General features: G+C 43.8%; 1 protein-coding gene across 4 annotated transcripts; it reads left to right on the top strand.

The window, feature by feature from the left end:
- The first annotated feature begins 625 nt into the window (after positions 1-625).
- Positions 626-20,096, top strand: igfn1.4 (immunoglobulin like and fibronectin type III domain containing 1, tandem duplicate 4). Of its 4 annotated transcripts, none has more exons than XM_056606628.1 (23): positions 626-737; positions 3,185-3,272; positions 5,240-5,362; positions 7,050-7,189; positions 7,606-7,705; positions 7,794-7,869; positions 8,288-8,480; positions 9,215-9,328; positions 9,844-10,012; positions 10,411-10,683; positions 11,273-11,488; positions 12,873-12,944; positions 13,785-13,909; positions 14,002-14,146; positions 14,230-14,523; positions 14,929-15,231; positions 15,667-15,846; positions 16,029-16,157; positions 16,278-16,357; positions 16,612-16,804; positions 17,782-18,078; positions 19,136-19,462; positions 19,803-20,096. In XM_056606628.1, the coding sequence occupies exons 2-23, from the start codon at positions 3,227-3,229 to the stop codon at positions 19,805-19,807; spliced, it is 3,600 nt and encodes a 1,199-aa protein (XP_056462603.1). In that variant the 5' UTR covers positions 626-737; positions 3,185-3,226; the 3' UTR covers positions 19,808-20,096. The 4 variants fall into 4 exon arrangements, with proteins under 4 accessions (XP_056462603.1, XP_056462604.1, XP_056462602.1 ...); XM_056606629.1 differs by having other exon boundaries at positions 3,182-3,272; positions 12,873-12,929; XM_056606627.1 differs by having other exon boundaries at positions 627-737; positions 3,182-3,272.
- Positions 20,097-20,162: the final 66 nt, after the last annotated feature.

The raw sequence follows: 20,162 nt of genomic DNA, 5'->3' as shown, positions 1-20,162 counted from the left end.
TTTAGCTTGTGTCAACGGCATGTTACTTTAGTGACGTATCAAATATGGCATTTCTTTGTCCCCTTTGTACAGTGTGCGTGTGTGTGAACTTAAATATGCCAAATATGTATTCATGATCTATTTATAGTGCTGGCATTCACAATTGTGATATGACATTTGTGACTTCGAATAATAATGTTATTGAGAGACATAGGATCCAAGGAACACCAACTTTGCGTACATTTTCTATCAGATATTTGGATTATTTCAATATTCCGTCATGACATTTTCAAGGCTAAACGTGTGAGTGCTAAACGTATTTTAGACACAAAAGTGAAGACATATGAGCGATAAAGCTGACGTGAGAGGCATTTAGCTGTCTCAGCTTTGAGATGGTGCATGAAATAATAAAGAATCTTACTGGGTTGGAGTCAGAGCTCAACTCTCTTTTACATCGGTCGTTCATTTCGACAGAGGTCGAATTTGAAGAAAAATAACAAGTCTTTTATCTGCAGAAGCTGCTCCCCCCCCCCCCCCACCCCCCCCCCCCCCCCCCCCCCCCCCCCCCCCCCCCGGAGAGGTCTGAGCCCCACACCAACATGGTACCATGACTAAGGTCCCAGGAATCAAAACGCCGGTAGTAGAATCCCTGGCATTCCAGTATTTATTAGCTTGTCGAGCAGAGAGGGAGGTGACACTCCTGTACCGAACTGAGTAGCGGCACCACCACCACCGAAGCTCAGGAGCCGAGTGCTGAGGTAGGTCTGACCCTCTTCCTCTCATCCGGGGTGGAAGGGGGCTTTTCTGTGGTTTCAGCCATCCCGTATTGGAATATAGGCTGCCTCTACATCTTGAGAGCCGTCCGGTTTCGACATCAAGTCAAAGGATACCGTTGGAAGATAGTTAGGTTGTGATATTTGATTTTTGTGTCCATTTATATGGATTATTTTTATTGAACTGCCAGCTTGGGGAAAATTTGCTCTGCTTTTTCTTTTTAAGTCTAAATGTTTGGTCTCACGAATGGTTTTAAAGTTTTGGTTAGAGTAGCCGTCGATTTCAGCTTCCAGCTCTTCAAATATTTTTTTGTTTATTAACCAGTATGGCAAAGATCGCGGAAGACTCACCCTCTGATCTGTAATCCAATCATTACTGAAATTGAATTGTATTGATATATTCTACAAGTGCGAATGCATGTCAATCAGAAACTCAAGAGACCATAAGCAGGCATCCTTTACTGCGGGCAGTTCCAGCAGCTACATATAGCAGAGATCTGCCCCAGCCCATCATTTTTATGATGCTGGGCTGGGTTACCGGGGATACCGCGTCGGAGCTATGTGTCAAAACTGATCATCTAAGCAACCGGTCGGTAGCATTAGCAGCAGCTGCATGCTGGAGCAAACGCCACATTCTTAAAGCTAACCCAAAGACCTCCCGACACTGTCACTGTCAATGCAATTATTTGCATTGACAGTGCGTTTAATGCATTCAAAGTCAAGGGATTCATTAATGCAATGATCCAATGCAATGATCCATTCTATATCATCTCACCTGTCCCGCCATAACTAACGAAGGAAGAAAAATTTGACACGCAACGGCACAAGTGATGAAACGATCACAGCTCAATGGGACATGTGACCTTCAGGGGTCCGTCATTTAACAGTCCAACATTTTCCATCAGCCCTGGAAGTCCTTTGACTGAGGTTGTTTTTTATATGTTTTCTCACCATTTCTTTTTGCTGTGTGTTGTTTTTGCTTTGTTTGCTTCCAAAAGTTAAAATGTCATGTAATGTCAAACCAAAACGAAACAGAGGCAAAGCAGCAAAAATGCTGACGAACATTTCTTGGGAACAAGGACACTAAGGAGAGCAATGACTGAACCTTACACAATGCAATGTTTAATGCCCCCTTGTAGGATAGGCCTGTGCGTTTGAGTCCTCTTAGCTGGGCTCTAGAGGTCTAGATTAAGAGGAGAGACTGAACAAACCTTGTCAACGACAAATTCCCTCCTGACATCGTTGGCATGACTCCATTGCCAGATGACTAGTGTGTCCCTCGCCGGCACCCATATGATCCCAACCTGCAGCACAGCGCTCAAGACCTAACCCCCCTACCCCCCCACCCCCACGCTAACCAACCGTCACCACCCCACCGGACACGTCTCGCTCAGCTCCTGAAACCTTAACTCAGATACTCAGACCGCGAAACGAAACGTAAAGTTTCTAGGCGATTAAACTCTGAGTATACTAATAGTAGTGACCTTTTCTATGTGCCCTTTTTAAGCCCTGTGCGTCTGGGATTTTCTACTCCGAAAAAGTACCTAATCAATCTATTTTTAAAAAGTGCCATCCATCACTATCAATTTCGCAATCTAAACGGGGTAATGAAACATTGCAATGTAAACTTGAGGACACCTCGTGTAGACTGGCATCAGAACACACAAGATCATTAAGAAAGTAGACGTCTTCGCCAATGCGGAAATATTTTTAACGTTTAAATCCATTTCCGTCAAAGGTTATGATAACAGGTCAAGTGTCAAACGTTGAATTGGACTTTAATGATATTTTATTTTCGGAGCGTCTGCCAGTCAGCGAATTGCAGAGTGAAGTGTGCCTTAAACATTACGGCCAGCGATAAATTATAGTCCAGAGTGGCTCATAAAAAAGGAGAGATGTACAGTATTCTGGTCGACATTTCATACACTGTAAACTGTATGATACAAGATGTTCAAGAGATGAGATAAAAGACACCCAGTGGCAATGGATCAGGAGGTGTGCGTGTGTGTACGTGTATGTGTGAAGTCTGCGTGCCTGGAGTTTGTGTATTTGTGTGTCTTAATTCATGATTGTGTATGCGTGTATGTGAAGTCTGCATGCCTAGAGTTTGTGTATTTGTGTGTGTGAATTCATGAGTGCGTATGCGTGTGCACGTGCGTGTGCGTGCGTGCGTGCGTGCGTGTGCGTGTGTGGAAAATATCTATGAATATATATATGCAGTGCATCTAGCATTATGAATAGCATTTACAATGGCAATCCTAAAGACATAGGCAGATAACCTTGCATAGCTTTGGATGTAGACTAGCCTTACAAATAGTGTAAGAGTATTTTCACATCTTCAGAAACAACGATATGACTTTCTGAAATGCTCTTGGCATTTGAGCTTGCTCATATTAATATTTTTTTTTCTCCTCTTTCACTTGTTGCAGCAGAGACGACATTTCTGATTCCTCCCAGCGTCTACGGAAGCCAAGATGATGAAAAAGTCCCAGGAGGCCATTGGGACGGCCACTGGCCAAGGTAGGCACCCAACTTCCCCTCTAGCTTCACTCACGTCCCCAGTATTATTAGTTTATATTTTCTCTTGGTGGATAAAGCTCCTTCTGCCAGGCTCAGTAGTATTGGTTTTTAGAATCAAACAATGCAATCCTAGTTTAATAAAAGCCTAATGAAGCTCGGAAGTCATTAAGGAGGGACACTAAGGTTGGAGTTCCAAGTTATTGCCTAGCTTACGGCTTGTTTACTACGCGGACTCTCTCGATGGTAGGAGTGTGTAATGATTGATTCCTCACCATGGCCCTGTTTACACACGAGAAGGATCTGATTCTATGAATGTTTTTGTCAGTCTAGGTTGAATGTACTTGGTTTTTTACCTCTTGTTAAAGCATTCGCGCCTGTTTCAACAAAGTAAACGTTTCTCTTTGCAAAAATGATATAGCAGAGAGCTTCGAAACGTGTGTGTAGACAATGCTTATGAGAAGATATGTGCAACGTCCTGTACTCCTGAAGATCTTCTGAAGAAAGGGAGAGAGAAGGAAAGATAAAAGATAAAGAAAGTGTGAGAGAAAGAGAGGGGCGAGGGGAAGAGGGAGAGAAGGTGAAAGTGAGAAAGAAAAGGTGAGAGAGACAGAGACAGAGAGAGAGACAGAGACATACCCTATGGGGAGGGATGTTGAAATGAGAAAATTAAATATGTGACAAGATTATTTATTCAACGAAATGAACCGGGGCCAAACACACTTTATTTCTGTGAATGTCTGTATGACATTTAATGTCATGGTGGTCAGATCGTAGCCAACAAGGGAACACACCTGTAATAAGCCTAAATTTACCGTTTTCTGTTCTCCATGGTTCTGTACACAATGCATTGAACAACACCATGAATCAAAAGTGCAATAAAACAATTGAGACGGAAAACTAAACTGTCCCACTTTCACGTCCCCTGGTAATCAGGTTTCAAGGAGGAGTTAAGTGCCTCAGGCTCTGCTACATAAAAATAAATAAATGCTCAGTTCCAATATATTGCAAATGTAGAATAACCACAGCAGGCTGCCAATCAAAAACAAATAAATGTACTGGGGAGTGTAAACTGTTTCAAACATTTTAAATAAATACGAGGTATACCTACTGGAGCACAACATCTTGTTGCCATTTAGTTTTACATTACATTACTGATTTGAGTGTATATTAGCTTTGTGTTGATCTTGTTTTTTGCTGTCGAGTCCACACTTCTCATTACTGATTTGAGTTTTTATTAGCTTCTTGCTGCTCTTGTTTTCCTGCCGAGTCCACACTTCTTCTTGTTCATGACCAAACTGTGCTTCATCAGATCCAGCTGTTGACGGTTTTGATGGTAGCGAAGGTAGGCTTAGGGGAACCGCGGTTTTCAACTGAACTGTTGGGCATGAACCATTAAACAAAACAGGATGAAGTCCTGTTCAAACACCAGTACGGTTCTGTTTGCGTACACAGGTATATAGGTGATGGCATCTACATATCTGACTAATGTATGAATTTGAAGTATCTCAGCCCTTTGCCTATGGGCTTAGATGTTCCAACCCCCTGGCGGAAAGGTTCTGGGTTTGAATCCCAACTTACTCAGTCTACCTGGTAGCACCCTTGAGTTAATACAGTCACCCCCGAGTGTCTGTATTCACGACCCATAATATTTTGCGCCTTCGATAAAAGCATCCAAGAAAAATAACTGAAAAGCATTTTTTAGTACTTAACTGAAAAATGCTCAGATCAAATGATAAATAAATTTGTATATAAATCTATATCATATATAGATCAATACATAACAAAGACTCTAATACCACCTTGGGTATTAGAATAGCTTTTAGCATGACAAGTGTGAGCACCTCTTTAATCTGGATAAATTATTCTCAAACTGAAACACAATCAAAACCACAGCGATGCTGACTGGATGAGTTAGTCGCCTTTCAGCAGCCGTTCTTCCTCACTATGTTTCCTTGTGTTCTGTCCAGTGGGCATCAAGAAGAAGTCCAGGGTGCCCGGGGTGATGATCACACAGTACGTGGAGACGATACCAGAGGGACAGAACCACCCTGACTTCACCCGCAAGCCCATCGCATTGACCATCCAGGAAGGTAGGTCTGATAACCTGGTCTGTTCGGTTGGGTCGGTCAATCTGGTCATAAGGTAGGTCTCTGAACCTGTTGTCATAAATTTTGCCGAGGCAGCCATCGTCGAGAACAACAAAGGGTGCAAGCTGCAAGGGTTAATCTAAGGCCAGGAACTAAGGGAGCACAAGATTCTGGTCTTGAGCGTCAACAACCAGCAGATTGCCAAGTCATACAGATATATATATATTAGAGCTGTCAAGCGATTCAAATATTTAATCGTGATTAATCGCATTAATGTCATAGTTAACTCACGATTAATCGCGAGTTAATCACAAATTATTTTTCTATGCTAAATATCCCTTGATTTTTTTGTCCCATATTCTCTCATTTTAATTCTCTTATCAACATGGTGAAGTGCATTGGCTTGCCTTGTGCAAATGATTTAATTGATAACACATTGCCATATACTGATCAAAACAGGACGATTACAAAAAAAGAGCCTATAGTGCAATTAAACGACTGCTTTGAACAAATATCATCAGGCTACTGCTTCTTTAAAAAAAATAAAAATAAAAATTGTAAGTAAAATAATTGCGTTAATCGCGCGATAATTTTTTTAACGCCGTTAAAATTGGTTTGCGTTAACGCCGTTAATAACGCGTTAACTGACAGCTCTAATATATATATATTATATATTATATATATATATATTAAAGAGCACACAATTTGACTTTTGCTGTAGCATGATAATAACAAATTCTTCCACAGGGAGGGATACCATAAGCGGTTGAGATTCAGTTTTAGTATGGCTGTGTAAGCCAACCACCTGTTTCAGCCCAAAGTCGGTTATTATCAGATTAAAGAAAAATGTGTTAGGGGCTGAGAGTTCAAGGAAGGAAGGAAGGTGTTACCACGGTTACGACCCATGGCGACTCTGTGACACATATTTTAAGCTAGCACCGTTGTTGTGAATGAGTGACAAATGAGCGATGTTGTTTATGATGTTTCAATATTATTTAGTAGTGTTAATGATCACGCCTTGCCACCCGCTGCAGCCGAATGTAACCATATTACCTTGTATTAATAAAACGGGTTAATCCAAGGGTCTGCAACAGCCTATTAACACATAGAATTCCCATGGAGAGGCTGTATCCTCGTTGCAGACTGCTTCATCCACACGATCATGTTTCTGATCGTGAATATCAGATGAAGAGGCTGATCTTCCGCAAAAGACTCATGACTCACTTGTTCAAAGTTCATCTAAACTCTGCATAGCCTCCGTCCTTATCCCCCCACAACCCTCTTACGCACTTGTTGTATGTTGTACTTCCTGACACTTAATGTACTCACTTTTATGTTGTACGTCCTGACACTTAATGTACCCACTTATTGTATGTTGTACGTCCTGACACTTAATGTACGCACTTATTGTATGTTATACGTCCTTGCACTTAAAAATAGTACTTAGCATCATGGAGCATCTTATCCTAGCTATCTTTGTTGTATAGGGGGAATGGTTTAACCTAGTGATTGTAAGTGCTTGGCACTTGGTTCTATGAACATACTTACTGTACCGACGGAGCTATATTGTTGTTTCTCCTTCTGCTGACAAATTTACTTATAGTAGGTCTCTTTGGACAAAAGCGTCCGCTCAATGCCCTGAATGTAAATCTAAATCTGATCCCGGGTCTGCCTCCCGTGACTCCAACAGGTAAATTTGCATTCTTCAAGGCCATCGTCAACGGCGAGCCCAAGCCCACGGTGACGTGGAGCAGAAATAACGGCGATGTGTCGGACCCCGCGAGGTACCAGACTAAATACGACCCTGTCACCGATGAGCACACGTTTGAGGTAAGTGATAGGGTCTATCGAGTGTCTTTACGACGCCATATGGCATGCGGGACGGTCGTAGGCATTAAGGAAAACAAATATAGCTCAGTGAGGAGCAGATGGAGAGCCACCAGGGTGAGAAACCCTGCATGAGTGGCGGAGACTCAATGACGTTGACAACTATGACTTTGTTGTAGTAGAAGTTGATTGGGGACTTCTGTGAAGTATAACTTCCCTGTCGCTCGTTATTAACCTCAAGGCCACTTCACGTTACACTCAATATAAGTCTGAAGGAAAGGATAGGCATTCAATCATATTTCTAATAAATGATTCATGGCACTTAGACATTCCGTCAGAAAATGTCACATATACAGATCTTTGAAGCCCATCCAATAAAACCCTATTAACATACTTCTTTATTTTCTCTGAACGTTCAGATGGTCAACGTCTCGCCCGATCAAGCAGACACATACAAATGCTTCGCCGTTAACGAACATGGGAGGGCAGTGGTAACGGTGGTGCTGAACGTAATCGAAGGTAAACAAATAAGTGTGACGGGTACAGTATTAATGGCGACACGTCTCCTAGATGCCATTCGAATAACAATGACCTTTTCTGCCTTCAGTCGGCTTCAACAAGAACAAAGCCAAACCAGCTGCCGCACCTGTAGAAAACTTTTCTACTGTGCTTAAAAGGAAAAGGTGATCTAGACTGTACTGTATCGCTGTGTCCTGTTGTATATCATATCAGCATGATAATGTGTTTCACCATTATTATTATTATTATTATTATTATTATTATTATTATTATAAAACAGCATCATTTGTACTTACTCATGTACCAATTCCTGCTCATTTCACTTAATTGGGTTGTTAATTTACTTGAATTAATGTACACACTTATTGTATGTTGTAAGTCCTTGCACTTAAAAACAGTGCTTAGCACTTTTTACCATCTTATCCCAGCTATCTTCGTTGTATACAGGGAATGGGTTAACGTAGTGATGGTTAGTACTTGGCACTTGGTTCTATGATAATCCTTGTTTCTCTTTCTTCTGACAAATTTATGCAAATGTAATCACAGCATCCTAATTTTGCCATTCCTCCCTACATTATCCAGTAAGGTTCGGCCAAAAAAGGAGGCAGTGGAGAGGAAAGAAGGAGAGATAGACCCCAAGTTCTGGGAGCTTCTGTTGAGCGCGAATAAGAAGGACTATGATCGCATCTGCGCAGAGTTTGGAATCACAGACTTCCGCTGGATGCTGAAGAAGCTCAACGAGATGAAGAAGGAGAGAAAGGAGGAGCAGGCAGAGGTATGTCCACTGTTTGAGTGAGTGAGTGAGTGAGTGAGTGAGTGAGTGAGTGAGTGAGTGAGTGAGTGAGTGAGTGAGGGGAGTGGAGTGAGTGAGTGGAGGAGTGAGTGAGTGAGGAGGTGAGTGAGTGAGTGAGTGAGTGAGTGAGTGAGTGAGTGAGTGAGTGAGTGAGTGAGTGAAGGAGTGAGTGAGTGGAGGGGTGAGTGGAGGAGTGAGTGAGTGAATCAGTGAGTGAGTTGAGGAGTGAGTGAGTGAGTGAGTTGAGGAGTGAGTGAGTGATTGAGTGAGTGGAGGAGTGAGTGAGTGGAGGAGTGAGTGAGTGAGTGAGTGAGTGAGTGGAGGAGTGATTGGGTGGAAGAAGTGAGTGAGTGATTGATTGAGTGAGTGGGTGAGTGAGTGGGTGAGTAGAGGAGTGAGTGTGAGTGGAGGAGTGGTTGAGTGAGTTAGTGAGTGAGTTTTTAAGTGAGTGAGTGGGTGAGTAGAGGAGTGAGTGAGTGAGGAGTGAGTGGAGGAGTGAGTGGAGGAGTGAGTGGAGGAGTGAGTGGAGGAGTGAGTGGAGGAGTGGGGAGTGAGTGAGGAGTGAGTGATGAGTGAGGTGAGTGAGTGAGTGAGTGAGTGAGTGAGTGAGTGAGTGAGTGAGTGAGTCCCCCCTTTCGAAAATGTCCATTGTTTTTGCTCTCTTGCTGTTCGTATGTATTGATATGATATAAGACTCCCTCTTTAAATCAATACAGTTTGTTAAAAGCATCAGCAATCTGAAGCCTATTGAAGTGGCCGGGGACGGAACAGCGTCTCTTGAAATCGATCTGGACCTCATCGAACCCAGCAGCCGGATATTCCTCTACAAGGTTGGTCTCAAACAAAGACACCCACCGCCTTGAAGTGGGTAGACGCTCGGAGTTAAATATAACCATAAAATTCAATCACATTTTATTTGGATAGCCCTTTATCACAGGTACAGTTTCAAAGAGCTTCACAGGCCATCTATTCATGAAATACATTTAAATACAGCTACTAAGGCTCAGAGTGCCAGCCTTACCCCGGTACATTGTGATACAGCTGGGCGGCATGAGGCTCAAGAGGTAAGGCGGGTTGGCTGGTAACCGGAAGGTTGCTAGTTTGATCCCCGGCTCTACCTAGCCGAGTTTTGAGGTGTCCCTGAGCAAGACACCTCACCCTAAAACTGCTCCCGACGAGCTGGCTGTCGCCTTGAATGGTTGACACCGCTGTCGGTGTGTGAATGTGTGCATGAATGGGTGAATGTGGGGCAATATTAACGCAATGAGCGGCCACTGGTTAGAAAAGCGCTGTATAAATGTAGTCCTTTTACCATTTTCAGCTAGGCCATTTTGCTCTGCTTTAGGACGGTCAGATGGTTCCCTACACCAAGGAGCTGGGAGACAAGATGAAGCACACTCTGAATCTGACAGGCAAGAAGTACATCTTCAGCATCAAGGACCTCATGCCGGACGACGCCGGGCTGTACCAGATCGACGTGGAGGGAGTCAACGTCTTCTCCACCGAGTTTAAAAGTACGGATCAAACGGGCGTCCACAAAACACGTCGCAACGACAAATGAGTGATGTTCAATATCGTTGGTCTCATAACATAATTGCTATGCTAAGTCACATTGGAAGGTTCATCTTGTCTTTAGCGTAAAAAATGCCCAAGTCAAATAGTTGACTGAGGCAGAGACTGATTATGTAACGTTAAAAGCACTCTGATTGGCTTGGGATATATTCAATGAGGAACAGTATATCGGCAGCGTTAGGAGAGTAGAGTTTGGCTAGATATCATAATTTGGCAAAAATAGGACTGATATGCTATGAGGCTAACGATATTTTAGGTATCATATACAAATATTGTTGCACATATACACTTGAGATTGTAATTCAAATGTTGACTCGGAAACTATTTTTCAACTCTACAGTCCCACCGATCGAGTTCTTGGTGAAAATACAGGAAGTGACGGCGACCGAGCGGCAGGACGCCGTGTTCGAGGCCGTCCTGTCCAACCCCTTCTCCAAGATCTTGTGGTTCGGGAAAAACCAGCCGCTGGAGATGGGCGACAAGTACGACATTGAGGTGTCGGAGGACAAGCTGATCCACCGCCTAGTGGTGAAGGACTGTATGGTGGTGGACAAGGGCATCTACTCCGCCTGGGCCGGCATCAAGTCCTGCAACGCCTGGCTCCTCGTCGAACGTACGTATGATCCTGTTTCCTACAGAGGAACTGTTAGCCCTGTAAACACTGATACAACCGATAGCCCTCATGGCCGTAGCCGGCTATAAGGTCATTGAGGTCCGGACCTCGGTAATAATTTACTAAAAAGAAAATATATATATATATTTTTTTTTTTTTCAAATATATATATACATTTCTTCAAATTTTACATGTATATATATATATAGAAATATAAACTAACCGGCGCTGCATAACAGTATAATCTGGAGTTGAATACATTAACATTATGCACACACAAAATATAATAATATCCCCCCCACTATAATAAAGTCCCCCTGTGTCTATTTAATTATAGATAAAGAGTTTGTGTGTAGTGTATAGCTCGGGTTGTGTTTGTGGGTGGCTCTTTGGGACGAGTTCGGCTCGTCCAAAAGTGCAGTAAATAAGCTCCATTTAAAGAAAAACAACAATTCTGGACCTCACTGATTTCTAAACCCTGGCTACGGCCTCGCACACAATGGACGTAATGATGTAACGATGTAACGATGCACTGGTGGTTGATGATTCTCGATCCGCACCTATCCGACACCCTTGATTCTTTTGACAGCTGACAAAGACGCGAAGAAGGGCAAGCCGGCGGAGAGGAAGACCACCCGGGCCGGGGGCTCGGGGGCGAACCTGGCCCAGATCGCCCAGCAGCAGCAGGAGAAGCTGGTCAAAGTCAGGGAGGAGATCACCGAGATAAAGGCCGCCAAGGTAAAGGAGGCCGTGGAGGCTGCTGTCACCGCGGCCGCCGAACCTCCACCTGTGGAAGCTGTTCCAGGTAAGAGCGAAGGCTGTGGTGGTAGACCCTATGAGACCATGAGGACAGGCCATGAGAACAAGCCATGAGTATGGATAGTGTGAGACCATGATATCAGACCATGAACACAGACCATGAGAACAGACCCTGTTAGACCATGATATCAGACTGAGAACAGACCATGATAGACTGAGAACAGACCATGATATCAGACTGAGAACAGAACATGATATCAGACCGAGAACAGACAACGAGAACAGACCAGGAGAATGGATACTGTGGAACCATGATATCAGACTGAGAACAGACCATGATATCAGACTGAGAACAGGCCATGAGAATAGACCCCGGGAAACCATGGTATCAGACCGTGAGAACAGACCATGAGAAAAGGCCCTCTTAGAACATGGTATTAAACCGTGAGAAAAGGCCATGAGATTAGACCCTGTGAGACCATGGTATTAGACAATTACAGAACAGGCCATGAGGGGTTGAAATGTACCGCCAGGTGGTCTTATCAAAGGAGTGTGAACAACGCCCTGTTGGTTGGACAGGTTAAGCCCTCATGTTACATAGTTTATGTTTATATATATATATATATATATATATATATATATATATATATATATATATATATATATATATATATATATATATATATATATATATATATATATATATATATATATATACATATACATATATATATACTTATATCTATACATATACATATATATATATACATATACATATATATATATATACACATATACATATATATATATATACACATATACATATATATATATATATATATATATATATATATATATTAGTGCTGTCAAGCGATTAAAATAATTAATCGCGATTAATCACAAATGTTTTTTCTATGCTAAATATCCCTTGATTTCTTTGTCCCATTAATTGTTCTCATTTTAATCTTCATCATTCTTTTTTTAATAAAAGAATTGCGTTAATCGTGTGATGAAGAAATTAACGCCTTTAAAATTGGTTTGCGTATATATATATATATATATATGATGTAAATGGGATTTACAATTTCAATTTCAACACATTCTGACTGATATTTATTGTCATTTTTCTATTATGTCAATAACAGCATTCTTCAAATCCTTCACATGCCAGCCATCTAGACAGTTCTTCATGTATCATAATGTTTATTAGTAGAAATAGATTTTAAGTAAGTAAATAAATAAAAAGAATAAATATTTATTTGGTCTCAATGGCTATGTGAATCGGGTCCGGTTGGATTTGATGCAGTTAGGGGTAGAGAGAACCCTCAAGGAATTGGATTAGACTTTGGCCGACTCAAATATGGATTAAGTATTTATTTATAGTTGAATATCCAAGGCAGTGTGGCCCATGACTTGTTGTCCACCGGTAGGATTCACAGACGGGCGAGCTGGTGGGGAAATGCTTGAGCAAGGCATTACTCATTCAGGTACCAGTAAGGCTGGTAAGACGGAGCCACATGAATACTGTAATACTAAAAGTTGTGCTTTTCCAGGTTTATCAAACAAAAATACTAAAAAATAATAATCATATAATTCAGTTGTCTTTTGCTTTTAGAATATAAATATGGCTAATAACTTCCCCCTTATTAACCTCTGATTTAATACTTTAAAATACTTAAGAAATGTTAACTTTTTTGTTTTGTGGCTGTATTAACCTCTGATTTAATACCCCCACAAAACAAAAACATTTATATTTTTTGGCTTCATGCTTGGTACATCGGATAGAACTCAGTTAAATCGGAATTCAGACAGTAGTCTGATACAATCAGACAGTAGTCTGATGTAATCTCCGAAAGACCTTGTTTACCGATGTATTTCCTGAGGGCTAAAAGTACTAAAAAATAAATAATAATAATCATATTAATTGTTCTCTTTTCCTTTTAGAATTAAAATATGGCTAATAACTTCCCCCTTATTAACCTCTGATTTAATACAGCCTCAAATCAAAACTTGTTTTGTGGCTGTTTTAACCTCTAATTTAATACCGTCGCAAAACAAAACTTTTGGCTTTGTGGCGTCATCCCTGGAACATCGGACAGAACTCCAATACATCGGACAGTACAAAAGTCTGATGTATTCTCCGAAGGACCTTGTGTTCCGATGTATTTCCAGTGTAAACCTGTAAGCTTGATGCTTGTGCTTGCTTGCGATTCAACATTTTGTAGAAAATATCATTGTACCAGACGATTGTGATCAATGTAATAGATCACAATCTAAAACCCTATTTGTACAGTGCTCGTTATAAAACATGAACTTCTTACTAACTTCACTTTTATCTACAGTTACTGTAGAGACTGGGATAAAGAGTGGACTTGGAGATATTTATGCCCTCCGTGACAAGCAGACAGAGTTTATCGTTAACACGCTTACGGTGTGTGACGGAACCTGGTTCAAAGATGGAGAGCAGGTACACCTGAACTTTCCACCCACATGGTATGCCTCTGGCTGGTGTTGACACATCCATCTAATAGACTCTCACCTTTTTTCTCATTGCACAAGTTGACTGCCAAATCTAGAGGATACCGCATCAGCCAAGACGGACTCTGTCATAAACTGACAGTCCTGAAGTGCGGCGACGACGACACCGCGATGTACAGCTTCGTCGCCGGAGAGCACAGCACGAAGGGAAAGCTCACTGTCGGAGGTACAGCTTCACTTAAAATCCCCGCCAAACACACCAAGCGACTGGCGATGTAGTCACCACCCTATGCTCTGTGTCCCTGACAGACGTGCCCGTGTTTGACCCCGACGATCTCCATAAGTTCTCCAGGCCCGTCATCATCCGCGTGGGGCAGAACGCCGCCTTCAAGATGCCCTACCCGCCCCAGGATGGCCTGGTGGTTAGGTGGTTTAAGGACGGCGTGGAGTTGAAGGACGGAGCCGGGTCCAAGATCGTGAAGGAGTCCAACCACAGCCGCCTGTTGCTCAGAGACTGCCTGAGGAGCGACACCAGCGGCATCACCATCCAACTGCAGAACCCCTTCGGGGCCGTGGAGGCCAAATCCAACCTGATTGTTTTAGGTACTGCCCCGTCGGAGGCCAAGTAAATCGACAGACAATTTGAGACGTGGCACTTTTACATGAAGATTTAGCAGAAAATTGTACCCAAAGCGACTTACAATAAGTCCATTTGTCAGGACAAAGAGAAACAACAACATATCGCTGTTGGTACAGTAAGGATGTCCATAGAACCAAGTGCCAAGTACTAACAATCGCTAGGTTAACCCATTCCCTGTATACAACAAGATAGCCAGGATAAGATGCTACACAAAGGGCTATTTGTGCAAGGACGTACAACATACAACAAGTACGTAAGAGGGTTGTGGGGGGGATAAGGCGGGAGGCTACGCAGAGTCTAGGCACCATTTGCATTGCACTCATGTTTAACCTATCAGGATCATAAACACGGCGTTCTCCTCCCCACAGACCGGCCCGGCCCCCCGGACGGCCCGGTGGAACTGGTGGAGACCACTTCGTCTCTGATCGAGATCGCCTGGAAGCCGCCCACCGACGACGGCGGCTCGGCCGTCACCAACTACATCATCGAGCGGCAGCAGGCGGGCCAGGGCCTGTGGGCCGTGCAAGGGGACGTCTCCGCCGACAAGACGGCCTACCGGGACCGCAACGTGGTCCACGGCAAGAGATACAACTACAGGATCTTCGCCCAGAACCCTCAGGGGCAGAGCGACGCCCTGGAGACCACAGACAGCATCATGGCCGGCGTGCTGAGTGAGTAGACACAGGTGGAGACGGCGACGACTGGTTAGGAATCTTCATGGAGTTAACCGGCTGGAACCCTGCGGTCGGTCCAGAAGGAATTGAGGCTTCAGGTTTGGGGGTTTAGTTTTGTTTGGGGGGAGGGGGGGAGGGCGGGGGGTTGAGTGGTTGAGTGTACTCAACCACTGATTTCGTGTACAGTTGTATTCAGTTTCTAATTATATTTCTAGCTCTAGAAAGGTTACCGAGGTCCAAACCTCATAGCTGTCTACGGACATGCCTAAGACGTATTCATGTCCTGGCTCCAAAACTAAAAAAACATTGGATACTACATCGGGCTGAATGCCTTTTTTCTTTTTTTACCACTACATACTCGCATGCATAATCCAGAGCTGGAATATTGAAATCAGTCTAATTTTCATGATCATTATCCCATCGCTCCTCCAGTCTTATCAGGGCCCCCGGGGGCCCCCACCGTGGTCAGTGCCTCCAAGACCTGCATCACCCTGACCTGGACGCCCCCGGAGAACGACCGGGGGGTGCCAATCATCGGCTACCAGCTGGAGAAACGCAAGAAGGACACGCACTCGTGGGTCGTCCTGAACCCCCTTAACGAGCCTATCGAAGGTTCGTCGGCCGAAGGGCTTGGCTACCTCCGAGTCCATTGGCTGAAAAACTGATGAACTATTTTGGTTCAGTTTAGCTTACATTTTTTAAAAGACAGCTCTAGGAAGATTGTTTTTTTTTCTTGCGGTTGTGTAAAGTATATTTATCTTTTTTTCTTCCCCAACCATGCCCTCCGTGGTCAGCTCTTAGCTACGCGGTTAAGGATGTCACGGAGGGGGCCGAGTACGAGTTCAGAGTGGCAGCCATTAATGAGTCCGGGGCCGGAGATCCGAGCCCCCCTTCTGCGATGGTGTGTGCCAAGAATCCCAATAGTAAGTTCACACCAGCGTTCAAGTGGGCTGGAAGGCATCAGCCTGAATAAACGCCAACGATTCCCCACCGGTTGACGTTTTGTTTTAAAAGGTTGTTTGTTTGGATTTGGATTTATCTAGTGAGGCCTCGCTTTAAAGACCCCGAGGACTTCATCGTGGTCCGAGCCGGGAATTCTGTGCGAGTGAAAGTCAATTACGAGGTATGGTATGGAATACTTCTACTGAAATGATATTCAAAGGTTTTACCGATAACAAGTTTCGATTTTAACTTTGCTTTAAACTACAAAAAAGGGGAGTTAGGATAAGGCTGCACATGTTATTCTAATAAATCAACGCTTTTTATACGAAGCGACTTACAATAAGTATGTTTGTCTGAAGAACGAGAAACAACTTTACTCGTGTGTTTGAATTTCTAGTCTCATATTCTCCATCTCCTTCCGTTTCTATTCTACAGGGTGAACCTCCTCCGGAGATCACCTGGTTGAGGGACAACGAGAAGATTTCTCCCTGGGTTAACGTCGTCAACACCGAAGGAACGTCCACGCTGGTGATTCCCTCGTCGAAACGCAGCGACTCAGCCATCTATACCATCATAGCCAAGAACTCAGTGGGGGATGCTATGTTTGACGTGGAGGTCAGAGTCACAGGTAAGGACAGAAACACACATCTACCCCAGGATTGCTTTGCGTGACCCAAGCAGAGGAAATTTTGATATTTGGTAGATATCTGGAGCCCACAAGGGAGCCCTTCACTAAGTCTGAAGGCTGCGGTCCCTATTTTAAGGTTGGGTATGGGATTTGCGAAACACCAGCAGATTTTGAAAACACACAACTCAAATGGTCCTACCCCCTCTCCTTCAACGCTGACTCCACCCATTCCAAGTACATGGACGCGCAATCATGCACGAGCGAACACAGATGCGCCGAGAGCGAGCCATTAGCTAGTTAGCTAGCTCCAGTAGCTACCGCAGGATAACAACAAACAGAAGCTTGCTCTGGGTCACGAGCTTTGAGTACGTGCACGAAGGGGTCGCGCAGGGGAGGGGGAGTGCAGTACGACCGTTTGATGACGTACTTACTGTCCAATGCCACTCGGTGGGTCTGGAAATCATTGGCGGGAGTTTTTCGAGCCCTGCCCGTTCCACAGATGATTGACTTGTTTAATTTTCATGTCAGTACTTCTAACTCAGTGGCTGTAAGTGGGTTATGATAAGGATTTCAAGTAATTTTGCAAAAATTGGCCAAAAATTAGAATTCCATACCCAACCTTTAAGAATGGAAAACAGGAAAGTTGGAATTTGACTTCATAAAAGATACCGGTTATAGAAGTAGATCAGGTGTACACACAAGGTTGTTATCGTCGAAAGAGAAATAGTCAAACGCATACAATCGGAAATAATGGCCTGCCTTTGCATGAAAGGAAGAAGCATCAAATACATTTAAGATTAAAGATGACAGGCCACTCTTCGCCTCAAACTCACCCATAGAATAAATAACTGAACACACTACGGTGAGCAGAAGTAGTAGTCAACTAAATCAATGTTCAGACCCGACCTTCACGCCCAGGAATGAATCAATCAATCAAGAAAGCGCTCGATATCTCCCTCATTATCCGTCTCACCCAGACCAGCCCAAGAGCCCGGGGCCGGTGGCCATCGAGCAGACCGTCCAGGGCCGGGTGCTCCTCTCCTGGAGCCCGTCCCCTGACGAGGAGCTGGACGACCGGCTGTACTACGTGGTGGCAGAGCACGAGTCCGGCACCAGGGTGTGGAAGAACATAGCGGACCGCCTCTTCAGCCACACGTACACCGCCGTCAACATTCAGCCCGGGAGAGAGTACCACTTCCGGGTCTTTGCCAAGAACGACATGGGCCTGTCGGACCCGTCGGATTCGCCAACGTGGGGCGTGAACGGAGACAGAGGTGAGGGTTGGTGTTTGTTTTTGGGGTTCGCTGAAACAGGGGGGGGGGTATTAGATTGAACCTAAAGCACAACACATTTACATTTTTGTTTTCTTACATTTAGGGAATTTAGCAGATGCTTTTATGCAAAGCGACAGCTCATACACACATTCACACACCGACGGCGGTGTCCACCATGCAAGGAGACAACCAGCTCGTCGGGAGCAGTTAGGGTCAGGTGTTTTGCTCAGGGACGACTCGACACCCACAGCAAGGAGAAGCTGGGGATTGAACTAGCAACCAACCTTCCGGTTATAAGTCAGCCCGCTCTACCTCCTCCGCATAGCCGACCCATTCAACACAGCAAAACATTCAAATAAATATTTGATTTTAACTTTAGATGTTAGGGTTAAGTTATGCAGAGAACGATCAAAGCACATAATCAAGATTGGAGCCGCTGCAAACTAGTTTTTAGAAAAAACGCTGAACGAAGAGCAGAGTTGCTATGAGGAATCAGAAAAGGAGGGCGGCAAGGTTAGTGTATTATTTTTGTTTTTGGAAGTACATAAATGTTACATCAGAGCCAGTACAGTTCAACAAAATGCATCTAAATTGGTGAGATAACAAAATGTGATCTGAGGCAGAGGCTGAAGATATTTCCATTACGGGAGGTGGAACGGGGTGAGCTTCGAGGGAGCAGCCCTAGCTTCAAGTTTCTCTACATTTCCATTTAGGGCATTTATCAGATGCTTTTATCCAAAGCGACTTACAATAAGCACATTTGTCAGAAGAAGGAGAAACAATATGCCGCTGTCGGTACAGTAAGGAGGTTCATAGAACCATGTGCAGAGCACTAACAATCGCTAGGTTAATCAATTCCCCATATACAGCAAATATAGCTATCGGATAAAACGCTACACGATGCCAAGTACTATTTTTAAATGCAAGGGCGTACAACATACAATTAGTGCATTCATTATGTGCCAGGACGTACAACATACAACTAGTGTGTACATTCAGTTGCAGGATGCACAACCTCAATAAGTGATCCATGTCTCCTCCTCCCCGCTCCTTTCAGTTCCCCTGGCGCCCAACGGCTGCGGCTCCATGGAGGTGAACTTCGAGAGGCCTCCGTCCATCCTGGTCCCCCTGAAGGTCCACTGCCCGCCGAAGGGCTACCAGCTCTACATGACGTGCGCCGTGCGGGGCTGCCCCGCGCCCTCCGTCGCCTGGTTCCTCGACAACGTGTGCATCAACTCGGACGACCACTACTACATCACCAACGCGTTCGGCGTGTGCTCCCTGTACATCCTGCGGGTGGGGTCCCAGGACGGAGGGGAGTATAAGATCGTGGCAGAAAACCCCCTCGGCCACGCTCAGTGCACCACCAAACTGGTGGTTAAAGGTTTGGCTTTAATGTTGTACGTCCTTGCACTTCAAAATAGTGCTTAGCATTGTGTAGCAGCATCTTATCCAAGCTATTTGTGTAGTATACGGGGAATGGGTTAACCTAGCGATTGTTAGTGCTCGGCACTCAGTTCTATGTACATCCTTACTGTTCTAACTTCCGACAGCGATGTATCGTTTCTCCTTCTTCTGACAAATGTACTTTGTAATTTTAAGTAAAAATTAAAGCGTCTGCTTAATGCCCTAAATATAAATGTAATTTCATACGGATCTGAATTGTATATGTATGCAATTTATATTCATCAACCTTATTTTTCCCTGTGCTTTTTTCTTCACAGAATGAACCGTCGACTGAACCTGGGGGTGGCAGATTATTAAGTTATTGCTCATGTTGTCATATACTGTGCAGTAGTGTTTGTCTTATGAGGTACCTGTGAACCCAACCATCGACTTTCCCCTGCTGCTTACTTACTGTTCAATGTAATATAAACCAATACGTCTGAATGAATTCAAAACTTTAATTGTTTCATAGATATGCACCAAAACGTACGTTAACTGTTCTCGATTGTGTTTAATACTCAGAAAAATTGGTTTGTTTAAAGCCTTGGGAACTGCAATAAATCAACAAATTGACATCTAATTTTCCCGCTGTGTTTCTTTCACGCCTTCAGTCATTTAGCATTACTCATCCTTAGTTA

The sequence above is a fragment of the Gadus chalcogrammus genome, chromosome 13, assembly GCF_026213295.1.
Source record: "Gadus chalcogrammus isolate NIFS_2021 chromosome 13, NIFS_Gcha_1.0, whole genome shotgun sequence".
NCBI classification, from domain to species: Eukaryota; Metazoa; Chordata; class Actinopteri; order Gadiformes; family Gadidae; genus Gadus; species Gadus chalcogrammus.
Note: the sequence above shows the minus strand (reverse complement) of the source record. Positions and strands in the feature narration are given on the sequence as shown.

Coding starts and splice junctions, on each gene's coding strand:
- igfn1.4 (XM_056606628.1), top strand. CDS start 3,227: ATGATGAAAAAGTCCCAGGAGGCCATTGGGACGGCCACTGGCCAAG. Junction 3,273..5,239: donor TGGGACGGCCACTGGCCAAG/GTAGGCACCCAA, acceptor TGTTCTGTCCAG/TGGGCATCAAGAAGAAGTCC. Junction 8,481..9,214: donor GAAAGGAGGAGCAGGCAGAG/GTATGTCCACTG, acceptor AAATCAATACAG/TTTGTTAAAAGCATCAGCAA.